This window comes from Octodon degus, unplaced genomic scaffold (genome assembly GCF_000260255.1).
Source record: "Octodon degus isolate 3935 unplaced genomic scaffold, OctDeg1.0 scaffold00205, whole genome shotgun sequence".
In the NCBI taxonomy this organism is placed as follows: Eukaryota; Metazoa; Chordata; class Mammalia; order Rodentia; family Octodontidae; genus Octodon; species Octodon degus.
Window position 1 is genome coordinate 1555387 of NW_004524781.1, and position 21546 is coordinate 1576932.

Below are 21546 nucleotides of genomic sequence, written 5' to 3' on the forward strand. Positions count from 1 at the left end.
ACGCCCTGCTGCCTGGGAGCCCGTCCTCCTGCAGTCCCGACGCGCCTGCACCTGCACCTGCTCCAGCCAGTGACAGCTCGCGCTTCTGCTGCTGGTGGCCTGCTGCTTTTCACCTCCCACAGGCCTCGCTGTGTGCCCGTCCCTCCGAGCTTTCTGCCCCGGGGCCTGCAGCCCCAGGGAGAGCAGTGGTGGTGACAGCGGCAGCCACAGAGTCCTGATGGATGGAGTCAAGGCTTGCAAAGAGCAAATTTTGTGTTGTGATTTTCCACACTTTGACCTGGTCTTGGTGTCTGCCTGTTTTTTATTGGCAGGAAGTAGTTTGTGGAAGAAGTCTTAGGTTGTGATGTGTCCTTTGGTTTCTCTTCAGGTTGTTGCATCTGCCCTTGTCACTGACTGCCCTGAAGCTGAAGGCCCTGTGGTTATCTGACAACCAGTCCCAGCCTCTGCTCACTTTTCAGACGGATACAGACCACACCACGGGAGAGAAGATCTTAACTTGTGTCTTACTGCCGCAGCTGCCTTCTGAACCTTCCCGTCAAGGTGAGTTTCGGCCCGTGCTCCCGAGGCCGTGAGAGGGAGAAGTAGGTGACACCTGCCCACTGGGCCCCTGCTCCTGTATGTATGTTGTTGGGTCTGTGTGGCCCCTTCAGGAAAGTTCTCCTGTGCCCTTGCAGAAATAAAGCCGTGTACACCGCTTCAAATCTGGGGAGCAGCCTTTAGATCTGAAGGATCGCTAGCACTCCTAAGAAGAGTGACGTCTCCTATAGTCTGAGCGCGTAGCTTGGAGGGTCAGCAGCTAGCAGCTGGCATACTCTCTTCAGGTCTATGAGTTATTTTGAGTCACTGTGTGTTTGCTTTGTAAATTGTGTGGCTTTAAAAAAAATACGTGTACTTGCTGGCCAAATAGCTCAGCGGATTAAGGCACCTGCAAACAGGCGCAGGGGCCGGGGGTTTGATCCCCGGGCCTGCTGTGCTGGCCCTGCCCCCGGGTTGCACTGAGACTGCAATTAAGACTGGGCGTGGTGGTGCGACAGGCGGATCACTATGAGTCTGATCTAGTAGTGAGACCCTGAACACCCTGTAGACCCTTCCCTAAAAAATTAAAATAAAAAGAAAAGTATATATTCACACTAATACCAAGATGCTATTGGAAACTCTTTGTTGAGAGCTGGGTCACATGGAACTGAAGTCCCCTTGGGGAGCAAGCATGCCCAAGCAGCCGAGCTTGCAGTCGTCTTGCTGGATCCCAGCCACTGGGTGGGCTTTCTAAGACCACAAGAGAATAGAATGTGGTAGAGTGGCATTAGGGAAAGTCACCGCACGCTGGTCACGTCACTGCACGCAGAAGGCTGATGTTCTGGGTAAATGAGAATTACGAACAAGGACTCTTCCAGTTATTGATATTCTGTCACGAAATGAGCAGTGCACCGATATACTAGGTATTTGTATGATCTCACATAGAATTACCTGCCGTTAAAAAGAAGGGGAAGGGCCGGTGAGCGAGCTTAGTGGACTAAGCGCCTGCTCAGGCAAGTGCAGGGGCTGGGGTTTGAGCCCTAGCACCGTGTGCTGTGCTGGCCCTGCCCCGGGCACGCTGAGCCAGCCACCAGGACTGCGCATGGTAGCACACACCTGTAGTCCCAGCACTGCAGAGGCTGAAAACAGGAGGATCACTACGAGTCTGAGCTGCACAGTGAGACCCTGTACTAAATACATTTAAAAAATAAAAAGAAGGGGAGCCCTGCCCAGGCCCTTCGTTGTGAATGAAAACCACAGGCCACAAGTTGCCATGGGTCTGCCCGCCTTCGCTTCTGGTGCGGAGCCCTTGGCTCTGTGTGGCGCCTGCCGAGTGGCCTGAACCGCAGCCTGCACTCAGCCTCATGGGGCCGGGGCTCCTGCTGACGCGACCTTGTCCTTGCAGAGAACCTGCCTCGCTGCGGGGCTCTGGAGAGCCTGGTGCAGGACGTCTCCGATGATGCCTGGAGCATGCACCCTGTGCACAGGGTCAGTGCCATCCACTTCCTGGATGAGGACCGAGACGAGGATGAGAGTGAGACGGTGAGGGCCAGGGAGGGCGAGAGCGAGGTGGTGAGGGCCGGGAGTCGTGGCTTTCGTCTTGGGAGGTTCACATAAAGCCCTTCCCAGGTTGAGAATGACATCCATAAAGGCTTCTGTTCCTGTCTCATAGTGTGTCCTCTGTTTTGCCTTTAGCATTAGAAATTTTGTACGCGCAGAGCTGGGCCCCTCTGTGTACCCAGTTGCAAAGGTGAACAAGGCAGATGAAACTTCTGTTGTTACCTGGGTGGCCTGTGGAGCCTTTTTTCCATTGTGGTGTTTTCCACACCTGCCCGTCTGATTCTTCACACTGGGGCTTTTCTGTCTTCTGTGAGTGCAGTCCCTCCCATCCTGTGCCCACATGGGGCCATGCTGCGTGGACGGCACTCCCCCTCAGGACCCACCTGCAGACAGACTGCTCTCCTGTCTACGTGACCACTCGGCTTCAGCCTTCACACCTCCCGCTTGCTCTCTTAGCTGGAAACTTTCCACATTTTAATCCAGAAATCGGGAGAGTGGCCTTCCCTCCAGGAGTCTGTGGCAGCTCCTCACACCTTGCTAGCAGTTGACTTTGGCTTCTGAATTGCGTTGCGCCAAGCAGAGTTTTCATAACAGTGCTTAGAGGGAGGCCTGGCCATACCCAGGCAGGGACAGTCTTCGTTTTCAGCTGGTACCAGATGGAACTTGGAGCATTTGTAGTAGTAGGGTGTACACGGGCAGTAGGGATGACAGAACTACTTCACCCCCTGTCCTGCCTCAGTGCCCGCTTATCTTTGTCTCCCGCGACTCCTCGGCCTCCACGAGCCCGCCCGGGCCCATCTGCCCACTGAGCTTCCTCCTATGCATCCAGCGTGGATTCTCTCAGCAGTGTAGCCTGTGACCTGCAAAGCAGTGTGTACATATGGAGCGACTCAGAACTGCACATCTTGTCCGTGCCATGTCACTGTACCTCATGTGCTGTGGCTCATGGTGAGAAAATGAGATGTGCTCATGGGTTGTGTAACGAATGGCACACGCAGTAGTGAAAGCAGACAGGAAAGGCCATTCCTGCTTCCCTTTCTTCTTGCCTCCCGAGCCTCAAGGACTGACGGAGGTGCAGAAGACTATAATTAGGGCTGCTGGTTATTGAACTATTTATTATTGATCCATTTATCTTTTCTTTTATGTCCAGTAATTGCATCTAAATTGGCAGATTTTATTCTAGAAGCTTATTTTTCTCTTACACTAATCTTACAGTTTAAAAAGTGTCACCCCCACTGTGAAGAGATAGGCCACACGAAGCGCTTTACCTGCCGGCAGCTCCCCAAGGGCGGTGGAGAAGGCTCACAGCTCTGAAGAAGGCTTTTCCACCTTCGCTGACTTGCAGCTGCTCAGACCGTAGGCCCTGTGTGGAGTGCGAGCTCCGTGAAGCTGCATAGTTTGAAAAAATAATGGAATGAAAGCAAAACACTTACTGTGCTCTTTGTTTTTAGAGAACACTTCTGCGGCGAGCTACCCCACACCCAGGGGAGCTGAAGAACATGAAGAGGACGGTGGAGAGTTTACGGAACGACATGAATGCTGCTAAAGGGCTGGATTCCAACAAGAACGAAGTCGATCGCGCCCTGGACCGAGTGACCACTTCTGTGTAGACTGTCGCCGCGGCTCCCACCTCCTCGTCTTCCCTGCTGTCTGGACACTCCCGTCTGCTTCCCGGGAGCCGCCCTCCTCACCCGCGTGGCCCTGCCGCTGGCCGGCCATGCTCCTGCCCAGGAAGTGCCTTAGCCCTCATCCGGGCGGCGCCCAGTGCTCTTCTGGCCTGTTTGGGTTTTGGTTTTGATTTTTTAAAAATTTCAGTTGTTTGTAATAAGTAGAATACACTACTGTAAACACCTGACCTTTGTTTTTGTCTTATGTTGGTGAGAGAGAACAGGAAGGGGAGTTTTTATCCCCTCCGTCCACACAGTGCTGGGCATTTTGAACCTGAGTTCTCTTGGGTCTGCTGATAAGAGAGAGGCGGTAGTGTGTACAAGGAAAAGTGGATGCTTTTTAAACCTTTTTTGGCAGCTCAGATGGTGTAAATTTTAAAATTTTGTGTAAGTGTTTCATACCAAAAGTATGTATTTCTTTTTGTTGTTTTCTCTTAAAGACGATACATATTAGGATTTGTGCAGGAAAACAAACCAATCCTAACGTATTTGTTTGGGTGTGTGCGTCTCTAGTGCCTTATGGTGTCCTGTGTCACATCGAGCCAGAGGGAGCCGTGGCCTCCTGGAGCAGTGAGAGGAGGCTGGGAATGTGGAACTCTGTAAGCAGTGCTGGAGTTTAATCAGCAGTCTACTTGGTGGATTTGTTTTTAACCAAAAAGATGAATTACCAATGATACGTATTGATTGTTTCTTTGAGTGATGAACCAAAGGATCAGACTGCGAATAATTTCTTACACTTTACCTTTTCACAAGCAAATTCTGCTTACTGTGTGCAGTGTCCGACTCTGCTCTGGAGGCGTGTACCCTTGTATGATAAAATAGAGCAGAAAAGCACAAGAAGAGACCCTGGCGCAGAGACTTCAGCGGGTAGGCTGGTGCTGCAAGGCAGCAGTTCGTACTGGACTGCTTTAAAGGCTTTATATGCAGATTTGAGGCCACGATACAGTAAAATAACTTATACTGCCATATGTTGCTATCTTTGTAAGTGCAATTTAATTTGTAAATAGAATTTGAGTCAAAATATAACAAGATACTGCTGTACAAGTTCAGCCTGCTATTTTGGGGGCTCCACAGGATGCTTCCTTGTGTCTCTGTTGATTCCTGCGTGCTGTGGTGAGCAAATGGTGGACATGCCAGTCGCTCTGTGGTTTGCAGTCTCTTTTTTTTTTTTTTTTTTTTTTTTTTTTTGGCAGAACCAGGGATTGAACTCAGGCCCTTGTGCTTGCCAGGGAAGCACTTATTCTACTGAGCCATCTCCCCGGCCCCTGTGCGGTCTCTTTTCTAAGAGGGGTTTTCTCCATGAAGTCAGCATAGGTGGTCGTTGGTCACGAGGCACCTCGCTATTATTAGTTTGTGTGTCCAGACGGTGCAGACACCCTGGACTCGGTCTGCTGCTCGCCTCCGAGAGGCCGGATCCTGCTCAGTTCGGCCCGCCCCAGCGTGCGTGCATCCCACATCACCCAAGGGGCCTCCTGCAGCCTGACCTCCAGAGATCAGGGCCGCTTCCTGGTCTCGAGGCCTGGCCCACTGGACACCTTTGCCACCACATCGTACAGTGCCTCCTGTCACTTCTGTGCATTCGCCTTGGATTCTGCCTCCATTTTAGGTTGGGCATGGGCATTTATTTATGTATTTTAAAAACGTTATTGAACAAAGTACCTAGCACTGGACTCGTTTTGGCTAGGCAGTCTCATGCCGTGCTCATTTCTAGGTCATGATTTCCTTATCTCCTTTTCGCGATTTTGGCCTAGAGGCTGATTGTGGACAAGCACGTAAGTCCTGCTTAAGTAGCATCTTGTCTTGATGCCAAAGAACAAACTGCGCAGTGGCTTGGCCCTTTCTCCGTCTATAAGCCACTGTTTTTCATGGCTGAAGGGAATGAGATAAAGGTCGGGAATGGAATGGTGGGTGCACTGAAACCCGTCTGGGAACCGTCAGGCACCTGAACCTTTGGCCTGTTTGCTTTCTTTTTCCCTTTGGTTTGGGAGATTTTGTTTGTTTCATCTTAATCTTTTATGGTGGGTGATCCTGTAATGATTTCTAATCTTAGGAAGGTGGAACCAGATGGAAGCTTCACAGTGGAGTCGACCCCAGCTGCAGTCCCAGCCGGAGAAGGCCCAGGACTGCATGGAGAAGGGAAACCTGATTACAGGAAGCGCACCTTCCCTTGTCAAGGTTACCCGCTTCTGGCTAGTGCTAGGTGCCCCCAGCGCACACCCTCCCTTTAGGGAGGGAGGTGAGAAGAGCCGGGAACGGTGTCCAGCCTGTCTGTTTGTCTTGGAAGGAGAAACAGGAAAGGCAGGAAAGCAGGTCAGGAGGACCTGTTCACCCACTTTTTTCAGAACCCTTCATTTTCTGTTTTTAGTAGAGAAACTGTACCCCAGAGGATAAAACACTGACATAAGATTGGAGGAGGTGAAAGGAAGTCATTGCTGACAGAGAGGGACCTGTAAGAAGTAGCAAAGCAGTTGTTTGGCTGTTGCTTGTTTTCTTGAAATTTTGGAGTAATAATTTCTTTCCACTTTATCTGAAAACTTCCCTAAAAATTTCCCAGCTGGCTGCTGTGGTACAGCGCTTCTGCCTTGGACCGTGACCTGCCACACCCAAGCAGAGCACTTAAGGGTGGGTGGAGGCTGGGAAGATCCTTGCTGGGTGGAGTGCTGCAGCAGCCAGTCCTGCCTCTGCGGGCGTGGGGACACAGCCATTGCAGGTGTGCTGCCTGCCACGTGGGGACTCTGGAAGGCACTGTGCACCCGAGCTGCTAGGTGGAAGGTGGCCAAGGATCCGCAGCGCGGTAACGCCCTGAGCTGAAACCTCAACTTCCTCAGTACTCATGGGCTCGCCTCATCCCCCTTTCCAAAAAGCTAATTAAACATCCTTTTGTTAGAGAAAGCCTAAGCATACAAATGCAGAGTCATGTGATACACCTTCTACCCACATCAAACCCTTAAAGCACATTTGTAAGAAGTTGCCTACACAATGAAATTTTAAAAATGGCACTCTGGGCTGAAAAGGTTTATGTTCATATAGCTGCGATTTGGAATCCCAGCCTTGCCACGTGGATTCAGAAAACTTGGTTAACCTCTCAGAGCTTCCTGTCCTTCATCTCTGAAGTGGGGCAGTTATCCCTTCTGGGATTCTAAGTGAATCTGGAGTGGAGTACTGGGACCACAGCTCTCAGGGCCACGGGAACAGGTCTCACTGCTGCCGCTATCGTCTGCTCGTGGTGCAAGCAGCGCTGCCACACGGCAGGCCGGGCGCAGACACGTGCCGCCTGCTAACTTCTCAGCTGTAGTGTTAGATACAGACCCCCAGGTACCTGCTGGATGAAAAGAATCATAATTTGTCCAGTGCTTGCTTAATGGTATGTTTAACAGCAGTTGCGCTGAAGCCTTATTTCAAGTGGACTCTACCAGCTTTCCTAAGGGTAGTTTCTACCGGGAAGTCACTGGAAGCCTAACAGAGAAGAGCGGTTTCTCTTCCACAGAGCCCCTTCGGCCCTTCCTCAGTTTCCTAAGTTTGGGTCTGTGATGCTCCAATCTGTCTTTATTTTGCCCTGAATTTTCATAACTTTCTTCTTTGACACCGCTCGAGGAGGCTTTTGTGGGTTTGGGGGACAGGCAAATTTAAAACATGGGTTATCCATGGGGCAAATCCTGCTTTAAAAAATGAGTTCAGCTGATGTGGGTGGTGTAGAGCAAGCCCCTGACCAGGGGCATTCTGTCCTGAAAGCAGGCAGCTGGTGGCAACGGAAAGCCCACCAGAACCTGACCTCGTCCCTTTTGCTTGCAGGCCGCATGGAGGGCAGGAGATTCATCTCCTTGCCTGCCGTTGGTCGGGGCTGTGTAACTTCTCACTATGAGTGGGCAGTTGCTGTGACAGGTGTGGACGCGAGCCAGAGCTCTGGAATTCTAACTTGGCGAGCAGGTAGATTCTCTAGATTTCTTTGGCAGTATTAACATTTAATTGCTAAGCATTGAGCTGCCACTGATTATATACTGTGTAGCTACTGGTACATGAATGCCACTTACTGAACACCTACTAGGTGTCTTGCACCGAGCAAACTAACCCAACCTCCACATTCCAGAATAATGCCGTGGAGTAGGTAGGGGTGCCATTTTAAGGGGACAAAGGAGAAAATGAAGATTTATGTAAGTAAATTTTGGTTTTCCCAAGACCAAGTAGTGCGTGACAGCAGAATGTAAATTCACATCATTTGTGGTTCCAGTGGCTCCCTTGTTTTGCTTCCCCAGCCCAAGTCCTGTGTGCCTGCAGGTACGTTTAGAGATGCACTGATGATGGTTCTGTTTTCCTTTATCAAGGTGCTTTAGACCGAGGTGACGAACACCAGCATGGAGCCCAGAGGCCTTTGCGTAGATGTGGCCTTCACTGGGCACGCTGCACTGCAGGCACCAGCCTCTCCTACTCTGAAGTCCACGCAGCCTCTGCCACGCCATCCAGGCTGAGAACTTGTACCTGCCCCTGGACTTTGGGTAAGAAACTTGGAGAAGCAGGGCTGCCCACAAAAGCTGATACAGTTTTAGTACTAATTGGAGTGACATCTTTTAACGTGTCCCAAACATTGGCTCTTAGCTCTAACATGAACTAATTAGTTGGGAAGGTTTGTTTGTTTTATCCTGGCTACCTTTCATGCCTGCCCTTGGAGAGAAGACAGCTAACCAGCACTTAGAAACATACCCCACTCCAGACTGACCTTCTGCTCTTGGGGGCATGAAAAGCCATCTGGCAACTTATTATTTAAAATCTTTCTTTTAAGGAAGCACTGTTGTCAAATCTTCGAACCACCAACAGTTGTTCTTATTTAGGAGCTCTTGTATTGGAAGAAGAGAAAGCAGGAGGAATGCAGAACACGTGTGCGATTGTGGAGGCAGAAGCCCGCACAGGCGTCACGTGCAGCAGGCCGCGGGGCCCCAGCCCCCCAGCACAGCCCTGCGACCTCCCGGACGCCTGTGTGCCCAGGTGAGTCAGGCTGCGCCCTGCCTTCGGAGTGTACTTTCTAGGGTGCTGCCCAGCAGCGCTCCCAGGGCAGCGCTTCCCCGGCCTCTGGGCCTCTGCTCCCCGCTGTGGCCCTGGCCCGTGTTCCCACACCTGGCCCCGCTGCCTTGCTCACCCAGCTGGAGGTGCGAATGCTTGCTTGGTTAAGCCTTGCTGCCTATCACGGCCTGGAAAAACAACGCACCAGCATACCTGCCCAGGACCTGAGTCTTCCTGGAGTCTCGCCCTGCCCCGTGGCCCTGGGTGCAGTGGGTGGGGGAGTTTCGGTACTGGTTGGGCGAGAGTTTCGGAGCAAGCTGTGGCTAGGTCTCTGTGGTTTCCAGTGTTCTGGAACGTGTGGGGATACGGAATGACGCCGGAGATGGCTGGGCGCTGTCAGGCCTGCCCTGTTGTCCTTGTCGCGGTGACAGCAGTGGCGCCTGCGCAGGCACTCAGCGTGACTCGTCCACCGCTGTTCTCACCTGGACCTCTGAGGCTGTGCTCCTGGCAGACTGACTCACCAGGGCCGAGATGCCGCTTGGTGCGCACACCCTCCTTCCCTGGTTTGTGTGCCCTGGCTCCTGGTAGAAGCAGCCCTGTTCTGCCCAGGTTTGTCATTTGTGGCAGTGTGGCCCTGGGCAGATGCTCTGGCCTCCTGTCTCACGTGGGGCAAGCTCACATGGCACACAGCTTGCCGCAGAAGTGGTGTCAGTCACCACAGGTTCTGGGGGAGTCGCTGAAGAACTGGCGCAGCGTGAGGGTCCCGAAGGATCAGCGTAGACACCAGTCTCTGCCCTGTCCCCTGGGTCCAAGCGGGCACGTAGCATGGCTGACCCTGGAGTGCCTGCTGTTGCATGACCTGGAATGTACTGGAGTCCCTGACCCCTGTGACCTGGGGACCGAGTCCAGAGCCTTCACACCGAGCTGGATTCCCAGCCCCTCTCCCATCTCTTAATGTTTTCACATGGGCCCCACTAAGTCGCCCTGGCTGGGCCCTGCTTCCGTCTCCTGACATGTTGCTGGGGTTATGGCATGTGCCACCACTCAGGCTAGTGCCCTTTCTCTTGAAGGCAGAACTGTGCAGTACCCAGATTTGAGCAAGTGTCAGGATTCCCGGTGACCCTGCAAAAGCAGATCAGTTAGCCCCGGGCACGAGTCCCTTAGCACACTTAGAGAACCACTGCCAAATTGTCCAGCCTGGCCTCTCACTGGCCATCTTCCTGCACAGCCTCCCAAGCAGCTAGTGTACCCCTATGTGCCAGCTCCCAGGAGCCTGCCAGTCTCTTTTGCCATGCAGTGCACTTTGGCCTCCTTTGTTAGGGTGTACTTGGCTGAGCCCATGGGAGCAGGGGAGGTGTTTGCAGAAGCGGAGACCGTGCCCACCTTTGGGTGATAGAGGAGAGTTGCGAGTGCTGATGCCAGGTGGGGTCAGAACTGGTGCGGGCACCTCCTGACTTGCCCGGTGGCTCATCGGCCTCACACTGACTGCTAGGGAGAGGAAGCAGGTCTTATTCACCCTGGGTGCATATCCGACATTCTACCCAGACAGCTGCAAGCCCACGCTTTGGCCCGCGTGTGGGCGGTGGAAGGAATCTCTGCACGCAGCCTCAGGTCGGGAAGCAGCTGCCCTCAGGGTCTTAGCCTCAGCTGTGCCCTGTGGCCGTACTGCAGTCGCCCTGTCCTTGGGAAGCGGAAGTCGCTGTGTTCTGCTGTTCAAGCTCTTTACTGTCCCCAGTTTACGTAGGCACCCCTCCCCCATCCTCAAAATTAGGTAACCTGATATGCATATAATTTAAGATTTTAAAAAATTATATATATTTTATTATATACAAATTTATGTCATAAAAGTACTGTCCTACAGATATGACTAGTAGTCATAATCGTTTGCCATATTATTTCCAACTTTTTTATGCATTTTTTAAAAAATGTATTTGGTTGTTGCAGGGTCTCACTATGCAGCTGGGACTCATGGTGACCCCCCCCTTCAGCCTTCCCAGCGCTGGGATGACAGGCATGGGCCACGATGCCCAGACTCTGGCGCTCAGCCTGCCCTGGGGGCGGGACTGGCGTGGCAGGTGGTGCTGGGGATTGAATGTGGTCCCTGCGCTTGCCTAAGCAGGCTCTTTAGTCCTCTGAGCTATCTTGCCTGCCCTCTTTGTGCATTTTTTTGCAATTTTTTAATGATGTGGTATCTAAATGTTTTGTGTTCCTTGTTTTTAGAACATCTTAGAACATAAAACTTCGTCCTTAATATTTCTATTAATATATTAAAGCTCAGGAGTCCTTAAACTGTAGCCTAGTGCCCATTTTTATAAAAAATGTTTTGTTCAAATATAATCATGCCCATTTTCTCCTTTATAGAGATCCAGACAACCTGAAACTTCTTCCCTATCTGGCGTTTGGAGACAAAAGTTGTCACTTGCTGCTTTCTGCCCCTAGAGGGTGCGAGGCGCGTGCCCGCCTGCTCCCGGGCCTGGGGCCTGGCTCTCTGAGCAGAGACCTCAGAGCCTCGGTGTCCTCAGCACCAGCCCACGCGCCTGGCCTGCCCTTGCTCGGCTTGCGCAGGGAGGATGCCCTTGGTGCCGCTCCCAGGTGAGCGGACCACTTTGCAGCTGCTCTGTCTAGTTACTTTTTACTTGTTGCTGGGACAAATACCCAACACTCAAAATGAAGGAAGGAAAGGTTTATTTAGCTCACAGTAACGTGAGGGTTCAGTCCATATTCCGCTGGCTCCAAGGCAAAGGACAGCGGTTCATGCGGCAGAAAACAATGAAGAGCAGAGGAGGAGCCGCAGCTGCAGCGGCCTCCATCAAGCCTCTCTCTTCCTTCTGTACTGACTGCAAAGACCAGCGTTCCACAGTGAAGATCGGAGCTCCTCCAAAGCGGTGCAGCTGCCAAGATCAAGCTCCTCCGAAGACTGAGACTTCACCACCGAGACTTCTCCACCGAAGCAGGGCGGGGCAGCAGGACACCAGGCAGGGCAGCTTCCTGCCTTTCTCAATTTCTGGGCCTTGGCCACCTGCAGGGCTAGGCCCCCACGCTGAGATCTGCAGGAGCTGATTCAGCCAAGTTGACACAATGTATCAACTAACACATGCTCTCAGCCCTTCTTTTTTTTGGCACTGGGGACCAAACTCAGGACCTTGCGCTTGTCTTGTCGGACAGGCACTTAGGCGGACAGGCACTTATGCCTGTGAGCTATCTCCTCGGCCCTCTCAGCCCTTTTGTATGCAGCGTTATATCCTCTCCTGAGAAAGTGGGGAATCCCGGCTCGTGAGTCCTGGTAGCCGGCAGCCGCTGTCCTCCATGCCATGGTCCTCGGGAGAGAGCCATTCTTGCTCCTTCCAGAGTCCTGCTCAGCCCTCCTCTTGCTGCGGCTCCGCTCCCTGAAGACCCTGCAGCTGGGTCCCCTGGCCCCGCGCGCCGCCCGCCTCTCACCCCGGGCCCAGTGCTGCTGGATTCTGGGCAGTGCCCTCTCCTCACACCTCCCACATCTGAGTTTTCCCAGCATTTTGCCCACCACTAAGGAAAGAAGCTTTTGCCACGGCATCCGTTCAGTGTGCACCAGATGCACCATATGATATAGCGGATGGTTAAATGAGACAGTTTTACAGTGAAGGAGGTGTCGCCCAGTTTTCCGCAGACCGCCCCCTGCACTCCCGGCTCCCTCACCCGCCACTATCTGCAGCGGCTCTGGAAGTGCCCCTGCGGGAGGGCCTGTCGCTGTGCAGGCCCGCTGCCTGCGTGTCCTGAGTTCTCCAAAACATTTCTACTATTTCTGCGTAATCAAAGCATTACGGCGTGTCTCCACTGAGTGCACTTGCCAGCTCTGGCATTCTGTGACTGCTGGCTCTTCCCCTGAGCCCAGGCGGCCAAGGTGGCTGTTTAGAATCGGGTCAGGCCATCTCAGCCGCCGCGACCAAGTAATTCAAGAAGGATAGAACAATGAGGGCTTCCAGGACAGCTTCGACTGGTGAGAATGGAGAGATGTGGGTCCTGGAAGCACGGGGGATTAATGGCAGTGTGTGTTCTACTCTAATGAAACATTTAAACATTTGCATCGTTTTCAACCAAACGTCGTGCCTGAGTACAGATGAGACGACTTTCCCAGCGCAGCACTTCGCCCTCGCTGTCGGCCAGGTGTGCACTATCTCCGTGCTGATCACGGCTGAGTGCTGATTCATGAGTCGTCAGTGGGCCAGCTTGCCCAGTGCAAGACTGTTTTTCCCACCTCAGCTTCCTTACCCTCTCGCCTCTGTCTCTCCCTCGGCCCTGGTCCTGCCTGGTCCTGCTTTCAGCCTTCTGCGCCCCTGCCTGCATCTTCCTGCAGATCGCATCTGCAGACTCTGCAGTCTGTCTCCATCCCATCTGCATTCTGCTCCTCCAGAGGAAGTGCCATTGGCCCCAGCGTCCATCCCAGAACGGCCTGCCGGGGTGGTGGGCAGGCCGGGTGGTCAGCAGGTGGGAACTCGGGAGCCTGAGCTTGATCCCAGCAGAGCGGAGGGTAAAAGCGGAAGGAGGCCATTCTGCAAGGATCTCCACAAAGCCAGGCCTGCAAGGCTATGCAGTGTTTTCTCCCCATACTTGTATGTATGAGATAGGAGTCTTTCATCCATCTCCATCAAGGGAGTGGTATGGCTTTACCATCCCGCCATCGAGAAGTGGCATTAGCTCCCCTTCACAAGGCCGTGCCTTCTGTCCTGGGCACAGTAGGGCGGTTCAGGTTTACTCTCACAACACCGTGACTCGGAAGCATTATGCACACTTGAGTAGTTAGGAAACCGAGGCATCAGCAGGATAGTTGACGTCTCCATAGCTGTAGCTCTTGTGCTTATAGCCAGTCCGGGTAGCTTTTCTAGCAGCCACTTCCGGGAGGAGCCTCAGTGCCAACACTGGTGTTTGCAAAACTCCACAGCAAATAAAATTGGGCGTGGCGATACTCAGAGACAGGGAGGCACATGGAAGTGCAAGTACCCCGGCCTGGGAGCCCGTTCTGGTCTGTAGTGGGGCGGTGCGGAGGGAGGGCAGCTCTGGGCTGAATAAAGGTGAGACCAGGAAGTGGACACCCTAGGAGGAGCCTGGGCAGTTGGGTCTGTCATGGGAGGCAGGAGTGCTGGTGTGAAGGCGGGAGGCGGAAGTGTATGCTAGTGTTGATGCAGCGAGGAGCACCGTGTCCAGAGTGAGGCCGCTTTGTGCCTAGCACATGGCGACGACAGAAGGGCAGCAAAGCTGCTCACCTACAGTGACCCACTTGGGAAAATGAGCCTCTGAGATGGGAATACCGCGCCAGGGTGCCAGCTGCCTCGCGGGAAGAAAGCTAGCAGACTATCAGTATTATGCCGTGAGAATCAGGTGTGCCTTCTGTCTGCCCTATTAAAAATGCAAAAGGAAAAGCCCGCCCAACCGGAGCGCCTTCTATGCAGGCCCCTTTTCTCTGCACCAGACGATGCACTTGGGCACTTCTCTGTTGCATCCACACCCCGCATCAGCTTATTCTCCAGAGACCTCTGCATGCTGCGTGGATTGGTGGTAGTTCAGGCAGGAAAGTCCGCCTAAGAAGTGGGACTTTTCCAACAGATGTCTGGGTCCAACTCTTGACTTTCTACATCTCCAACACAGCCTTCCTTCATAAATCTGTGCTACCCAATCTCTTCTAATGATACAAAATAAATGCAAGTAAACTAAAAGTTTAGACAAATCTGAGGAGACACGATTTAAACCTTAGTAACTGCTCAGCAACCCTGACACCCACTTAAGATCGGCGCAGGTTAAGGTGTCCACCACAGACGCCCCAAGCTCCCCAGCCCCCACAGAACTGCAACCAGCGTGCGCCTGCCTGTGGACTGAGCCCGTGACTACTTGTCACCTGACTTTCACTGTCTGGAACACGTTGCAGTCCATGGATGGCCGGTGGGGGAGCTACCTCCTGATTCTCTGTGAAAACTGAACACAAGTAGAGCTGCTCTACCGTGTTTGGCTTTCGCGCGGAGTTGGGTGCCCGGGCTCAACTCGAGCTCTCAGCAGTGCCTGTGGGGGTGGGGAGCAGGGCCAATGAGGGCAGGCTGTGCTCTGCGGGGCCCAGGGGAAGTGTGGGCCAGTTCACAGTGGGGGCCAGGCCTCAGAAAGGGGCTGCCACTGACCAGGCCTGGGCACTGGGCGAGGCAGCTCTCTTTCTGCAGGGCCACTCCAGGGAGGGAGCAGGGCTGAGCAGTGAACATCCGGCTCAGTCCACAGGTAGGTGCTGGTTGCGGTTCTGTGGGGACTGGGAGGCTTGGGGCGTCTGTGGAGGACACCATAACCTGCGCCGGTCTTAAGTGGGTTTCAGGGTGGCTGAGCAGTTACTAAGGTTTAAATCGCGTCTCTTCTCAGATTTGTCTAAGCTTATAAGTTTACTTGTATTTATTTTGTATCATTAGAAGAGGTTGGGTAGCACAGATTTATGAAATTAGAACCTGCTTTCTGGCTCAGCCCTGAGCCTGCAGTGGTGGGGACCCTGGCTGCTCCTTGCCAGTTGTCCCCAGGCTGGATCTGGCTCCGAGAAGGGCTCTTCTGTGTAAGACAAACCACTGACATTGTTTTGCTACTAATATCTCTAGTGAATTCAGAGGCTGGAAAAGTAGGGTTGTTTTCCTGTTTGCCAGATGCTATTTAAAAAATAAACTTACAGGGCCAGCCAGATATCTCGGCGGACTAAAGTGCCTGCTTAGGCAGAGCACAGTGGACTGGGTTTGATGCCCCGCTTGCTGTGCTAGCCCCGCCCCCAGGGAGACAGCAATTGAGAGTGGGCATGGTGGCGCACCCCTGTACTCCCAGTGCTTGGGAGCCTGAAAACAGGAGGATCACGAGTCTGATCTCTGCAGTGAGACCCTGTAGACCCTGTACTAAATACAGAAAAATAAATAAGTAAATAAGTAAATTTACAAAGTAGCATTGGGCCCACATTTCCATGACTTCCTACATTCACTTGGTTTCTGTGTTCAAAGCACACAATTCGTATTCTGTACTGTGCTTAGAATCCCTTTCACACTACTAGAAAACCTTGAGAAGCATAACCTCTAGGTTTTTCCCCAAATATATATGGTTACATTTTATGTGCAATTTAATTAATTAATTTAATTTTGGGGGTTTTGGAGACAGGGTCTCACTTTGTAGTGCAGGCCGGCTTTGGACTCACTGTGTAGCCCAGACTGGCCTTGAACTCATGGTGATCTTTCTGAGAGCTGGGATTATAGGCATGCACAACCACACCCGGTTTATGGTCACATTTTCTGTGCATGTCAAACAGTGCTGTAGAAAAATAAGTTTCACTTTATGCACAGGAGACCTGAAGTGGCCGGCTCATCCCTCAGCTGCCCACCAGAAGATCTGGCTCAGGGCGTCAGGCGCTGAGCCCTCTCTACTAAATGGTGGACGTTATTTTAAACAGAAAGCCTGCTCCGCTCCTGCTCCTGAGAGCTGCGGTGGGGCCCCTGCCACCGAAGTCCCCGCAGCAGAACTGGGAACAGAGGTCAGGACAGAGGCTCTGGATAGGGCCAGCCGTGGACAGCAGAATCCAGGAGAGTTTGTCTTCAGAAGGCAGGAAGGTGGCAGAAGTCCCCTTGCAGCCAGGAGTGCTACCCACACTCTCCCCGCAGCCCCACCGGGAGAGGCCCTGGGCTGACCGCGTGTGTGCAGCGAGCTCCGTGAGACAGGCCCTTCCGTTGGGTTTTTCTGTGTGAGCGCTGAGGTTTACAAATGTTTGTTTTAAAGTTTGGCTTTCTTTTTGTGACTTTGATTCTTCATGCCCATTGCTTTGTGGGTGTTTTTGTTTTTCTCATCTTTTGACTTAAATAGTTTCAGGTACGCTATAGAAGATTCAGTCATTCAAAAAAGGGTAGGAAATCCGGGAAAAGGTATGGAAGAGTGGGAAGAAAAGTGAAGGGCAGGGCAGAGGAGCTCGGCTGATGGCAGGGCGGCCCGGCTGGCGCAGGTCTGGCTGCTCCCAGGTGGGCTGTGCCTGTGGTGCACAGCTTGCGGGAGGGGAGGAGGGTGGGGTGTGCACGTCCGGCAGCTCAGGGGTTTGCTTCAGACCTGCGGGGAGCCGCCCCCCACCCCGCCGTGCCCATCACGCATGCGCTGCACCTCACCTGCGCGTCAGCCTCCTCTCCGCTGCTGCCTTCCTGATTGCAGTTGACTCACAGCCTGGTGTTCCTATCCACGCCTGGAGCATCTCACCTTTCCTACGTTCATCCCCGACTGACCTTTGAGCGGTATTTAGTATGTAAAGAAAAGGTGTTTTCTAGATTATATGTAGGGCGATCATTTCTGGTCCTTTTCTCTCCCTTCTCCTGTTGAGCACAGTCTTCCCCTGCACGCTGGAATCTTCTCCGTACCTGTGGGGCGCACCTGCTTTGGTGGCTTTCTGTGTGGCTGTGGCATCACCCGCGGAGTCCACTGGCTGCGTCCACGGCCCTCGCCTCTCGCTGTCCTTGCCTTTCGCTGTCCTCATCCTGTGTTGCCCTTGCAGTGGCTTACGCCCACCCCCACCGACCCTCCCTGAGGGCCGTCCTGGGCCGTGTGCCACAGGCAGATTCCAGAATAGTCTTTCTGTTTACGTTCATTTGCTTTTTTGCAGGAGAAGGGCTGCTAAGGACAGACAAGTCCCTGCACCCACAGACCCCTCCTCCACTTACCATAAGGAGCTCCCAGCCCCTAGCATGCCCCCAGGAGCTTGTGGTTCAGCCTGCCCTTCGGGGAGTCCACCTTATAGCAGGTCTCAAAGCATGTATCCAGGCATGGTCCAGCCCTCTCACCGAGAGGGTGAACGTCCTGTGTCCGCCTCACAGAACTTCCGCTGGGCCTGTTGGACAGCGGAGCGACTCCTGAGCAGCCCCCCAGGCAGCAGTAGCTTTTTCTTTCACCATATTCCGTGAAACTTGGGACACCATTACCACAAGATGCACCATGCTTTAGCACCAGAGAGGAAAAAACAGCTGAGAATGGGGATCTAAGAAAAAAACGACAAGCAAAAGTAAGGCACCGAAGGGCTGTACCTCACTGAACAGGAAATAAACATTTATCTACTAACAGGGGGACATCGGTGGGCTTCAGGGATGTGTCACACTGGTGGAGAGGAAAGAGTGGGCTCCCTCGAGAGCTTGAGTCAAGAGCTGTTTTTTCACACTGGTTTGTGGTCCAAATTATACACACTGAGTTTGAGATTACAAGCAAGACAGTTTAATTTAAAGTTGTTTCATATTAGGAATACTGCTAGATATTGGAAAACAGATGAAAATCAACTGTAGAAACATACGACTTCACCCCAGGGTAGCAGCGCTGGGAGGTGAGGGTGGCCCACATGTGAGTGCACGTGTGTCTCAGGCAGGATGCAGCTGCAGCCGTGGCCCAGTGGCCAGAGTCCGTGTCCCTGCTCCTCGCAGGGAGCTGGTGGCTGGGGCCAGGAGGCTGGGACGGGCCAGCGCTCTCTTCTCTTTGTGTCTCTGACTGGGGATTGGTGGCGCGTGCAGCACCTCGCCAGGCCTGCCGGGCAGGTCCCTGGATTCCCTGCGGATGACTGCTGTCTGCCCTGGACCCAGGTTTGGTTAGTTAGGGCCAGATAGCAGCTGTTTTAGGCTTTCCTGGCCATCCTGTCTCTAGTGCAGCGACTCGGTTCCACTCTTGTAGGTGGGAAGCAGGTGTAGGTTGGGGTCCCTACACCCCAGCGTGGATTAGTGCTCCTCTGTGGCCTCTAGAGCGGATTAGCTCCTCAAGCAGCTTGCCGCTGTGCAGCCCGCGTCACGGACACTCTGCCTTTGCGGGCTCGCAGCACATGTGTCTCTCACCTGCCTCCCCGTGGCTCTTCCCAGCGGTGTCACTGTTGACCTCCTCGGGCTGCCGGGTTCACTCACTGCACGGGGTGAGGTGTGGTGCTCTGGGCGGGCAGAGGCCCTGCCATGTGGCCCTCCCTGCCTCTGCAGCCTCTGCCCCGAGGCTGGTAGCTCTCAGAGCTTCGCTCCCGTGGCTCCTCCTGGCTGCCGAGGCCCCCAGCCTGCTGAGGCACCGCAGTGGTCTCTCATGAGTTGCTTCCAGCGTCTCCTCCTGGCAGGCCTCATGTTCTCCCAGGTATTGGTTAGCTCTCCATGATAGTGACAAAGCATCTGATGGGAACAGAGAAGCCCAGCTCTGGCTCGTGTTTCCTGGCTCCACGGCAGAAGCAGAAGGACGTGGTAGAAGAGGACCGTTCACCTTAGGGGTGAAGGGCCGGCCGCATCCCCCAGCCCTGCTCACAGGGCTCCCCCTCTAACAGGGAGGCTAGTGGCCTCTTGACCCGAGGCTGCCCCGACGCCCAGCAGCTGGTCTGGGAAACCCATAGCTGCAAGTTCTTAACACCTGCTTTCTAAGACATGAAGGAGGCGAAAGCAGGGACCGTGTTTGCTTGTTTCCCGGTTCTCTGGGATCTCACATGGAGCGGCTGCTGTGCGTGGTTGTGTAATCAAGGAACTCTTCTTCCATTGCTACTTTATCTCTGTGTAGGAAACACAGTATTTATAAAATCAGAGTGTACACCAGACCGTTTAGGTTTGATAAAAAACCCACCAGCCAAGTATATGTAGCGCAAAGCTTACTTATCCTGTATTTACTGTTCTTCATGTTCCACTTGTAACATCTCACTCTTCTCCTGTTAAGTAATCCCTCCTCTTATGTACAATTAAAACTTTCCTAGGTAATGAGTCTAGGAAATACTGTTTGCCTAGATCTCTGTCCCCTGCTTAGGGGAAACTTTTTCCCTCCCCTGCCCTCCCCTCCCCTCTCCTCCCCTGTTCTCCCTTCCCCTGTCCTCCCCTGTCCTCCCCTGTCCTCTCTTGTCCTCTCCTGCCCTCCCCTCCCTTCCCCTTCTCTTTTCTTTCATTGTTTATCCGGTTGACCTGCACAAAGACGTAGACATTCCATCTGTGGAACTGGATGTCAAATATAACTCTTGCCTGATCCTTATAGGGAAATGTATGCGTGAGACCATCCTATTTCATGGATTTCTGAGTGTTGTCTTGAAATCGGGTGTTACATGCTGGGGGAGGTTGGGGGTATACAGAAAGAGCTGCAGTGTGCCTGGGCCCACTCACCCCACCAGGGTGAGGAGGAGGGTGCTTGCCCCACCGCCAAGCCCACCCTGCATGAAGGGCATCAGTGAACCACCAAGAGCTGGCTTTGTGCCCCCACGGTGTTGACCAGGGTGGACACAAGGCTGTCACTCTGTTCCGACCCTGGCTGGGCAGTACCTGTGGGAATCTACCTGAACTGGACTGGACCTCCCGGAATGACATCCAGGTACAATGACAGGAGCAGCATAGGTGACCTCATGTCTTGATCTTGCCCAAAGTGGCTGATACAGCTGGGCAGGGAAAAGCTGAGGCTGGGACTTGCCTCCTCAGGCCTCGGGGCCACAGGCCAGGGTACAGCTGCAAATGCTTGGGATGGCATACAAGCCACAGACTGGCTGGCAAAGGAGGGTCCACGGCCACTGCCGGGACCAGAGCACCAAGCCAGCCTCCAGCAGGGCCAGCTGGGGTGGCTTCCCTTCACCCCATTTCCCCTCCTTTCTCTTGAGCATGGGAGGAGTTCGGCACCAGGCAGCAAGCTGGCCAAGGGGAGAAGTGAGAAGTCCCTGCTACCAGTGGGACTGGGCTCCCGGGCTCCTACAGAGGCCTGAGTCTCCTGTCTCTGCACCAAGGAGGTGGCATAAGCTACAAGTGACCACAAAATTTACCAAGGGTCTGAGGACAAAGACATGTTGTTTTATGACTACATTTTACCACACCAGGCTTTCTCAATAAATCTATTAAAATTTTCTCACGTATATTTTTAACTTGTGAAAACAGCAACATGCTTATTACTCCCAGTGATTTTTGCCAAAATTAAAGGAAAGGAAGAAAGTTGGGAAGCAAAATCATGCTCGGGTTGTGCTGGGAGTGAAAGTGTCGATTGTTAAAACTGAAAAACACAACACAGATCCAGACCTTTGCCTGCCTGCTGTGGAGCTGTGTCCACACACGCTGCGCTCACACTGCGCGGAGTGTCCGTGGCGCTTGAGACTCATCCTCCCTCCGCTCTGAGGCGTGGGGATCGGCTGTTCAGTCAGGGAGTCCCGCGGGCCAGAGTCCCCGACCTGCTCAGCTACAGATTTCGGAGGCTTCCCCTGGTTTGAGACCCAGTTAAGCCAAGATGTCAAACAGGAGAAAGTATCTCATTGGAGTTCGCGTTAGTTGAGCTGCTGACAGCAGCCGGGGTAAGGAAGCTGGGGGTCGCGGGTATCCCCACCGAGGGTGCTTCCCGCAGGAGGGGGCGACGACGTCAGCGGCTGTGGCGTCGGCTCTCTCCTGCCTGCTGCAGATTGTTTGCAAATGACCTTGTCCAAGGACAAGCACTGCTGAGGCTCGAGTTGGCAACCGGCCACCTCAGCCCTGGGGACAGGTGGGCATGGAGGGGTCAACTGTGGGGGCGGCCTGGCGTCTGTTCTGCAGGCGGCCCTGCCCCTCCCGGCCTGAGGCCAGAGCCTCCTGGGCACTGCGTGCCCCATCTCCAGACTTGGCATTATCTTCTAAGATTTCATTAGCGTCTGTGCGCAGCACGTGATCACACTCGTCACGCGGAGCTTGCGCGTGCGCAGTGCATTTGTATCAGGAATATGCGCAAAAGTTCTCTTATTTGTACATTTAAAAGCCTGATAATACACAAGGACTAATATCTAGAATATAAAAGGAACTCAAAGATTACTCCCCAACAAAAGACTCAAAGCATTAAAAAAAAAAAGTGAAAAATTGATACAAATACA

General features: G+C 53.3%; 1 protein-coding gene across 2 annotated transcripts in view; it reads left to right on the plus strand.

Moving 5' to 3' along the window:
• Window positions 1–3931, plus strand: part of Lrrc1 (leucine rich repeat containing 1) — a 112004-nt gene extending 108073 nt beyond the window's left edge. For both annotated transcript variants that reach the window (XM_023704835.1, XM_023704834.1), the window contains exons 12-14: window positions 368–540; window positions 1922–2058; window positions 3528–3931. In XM_023704835.1, the coding sequence (XP_023560603.1) occupies window positions 368–540; window positions 1922–2058; window positions 3528–3686 (469 nt within the window). In that variant the 3' untranslated portion in view covers window positions 3687–3931. The remainder of the gene's footprint in view (window positions 1–367; window positions 541–1921; window positions 2059–3527) is intronic.
• Window positions 3932–21546: the final 17615 nt, after the last annotated feature.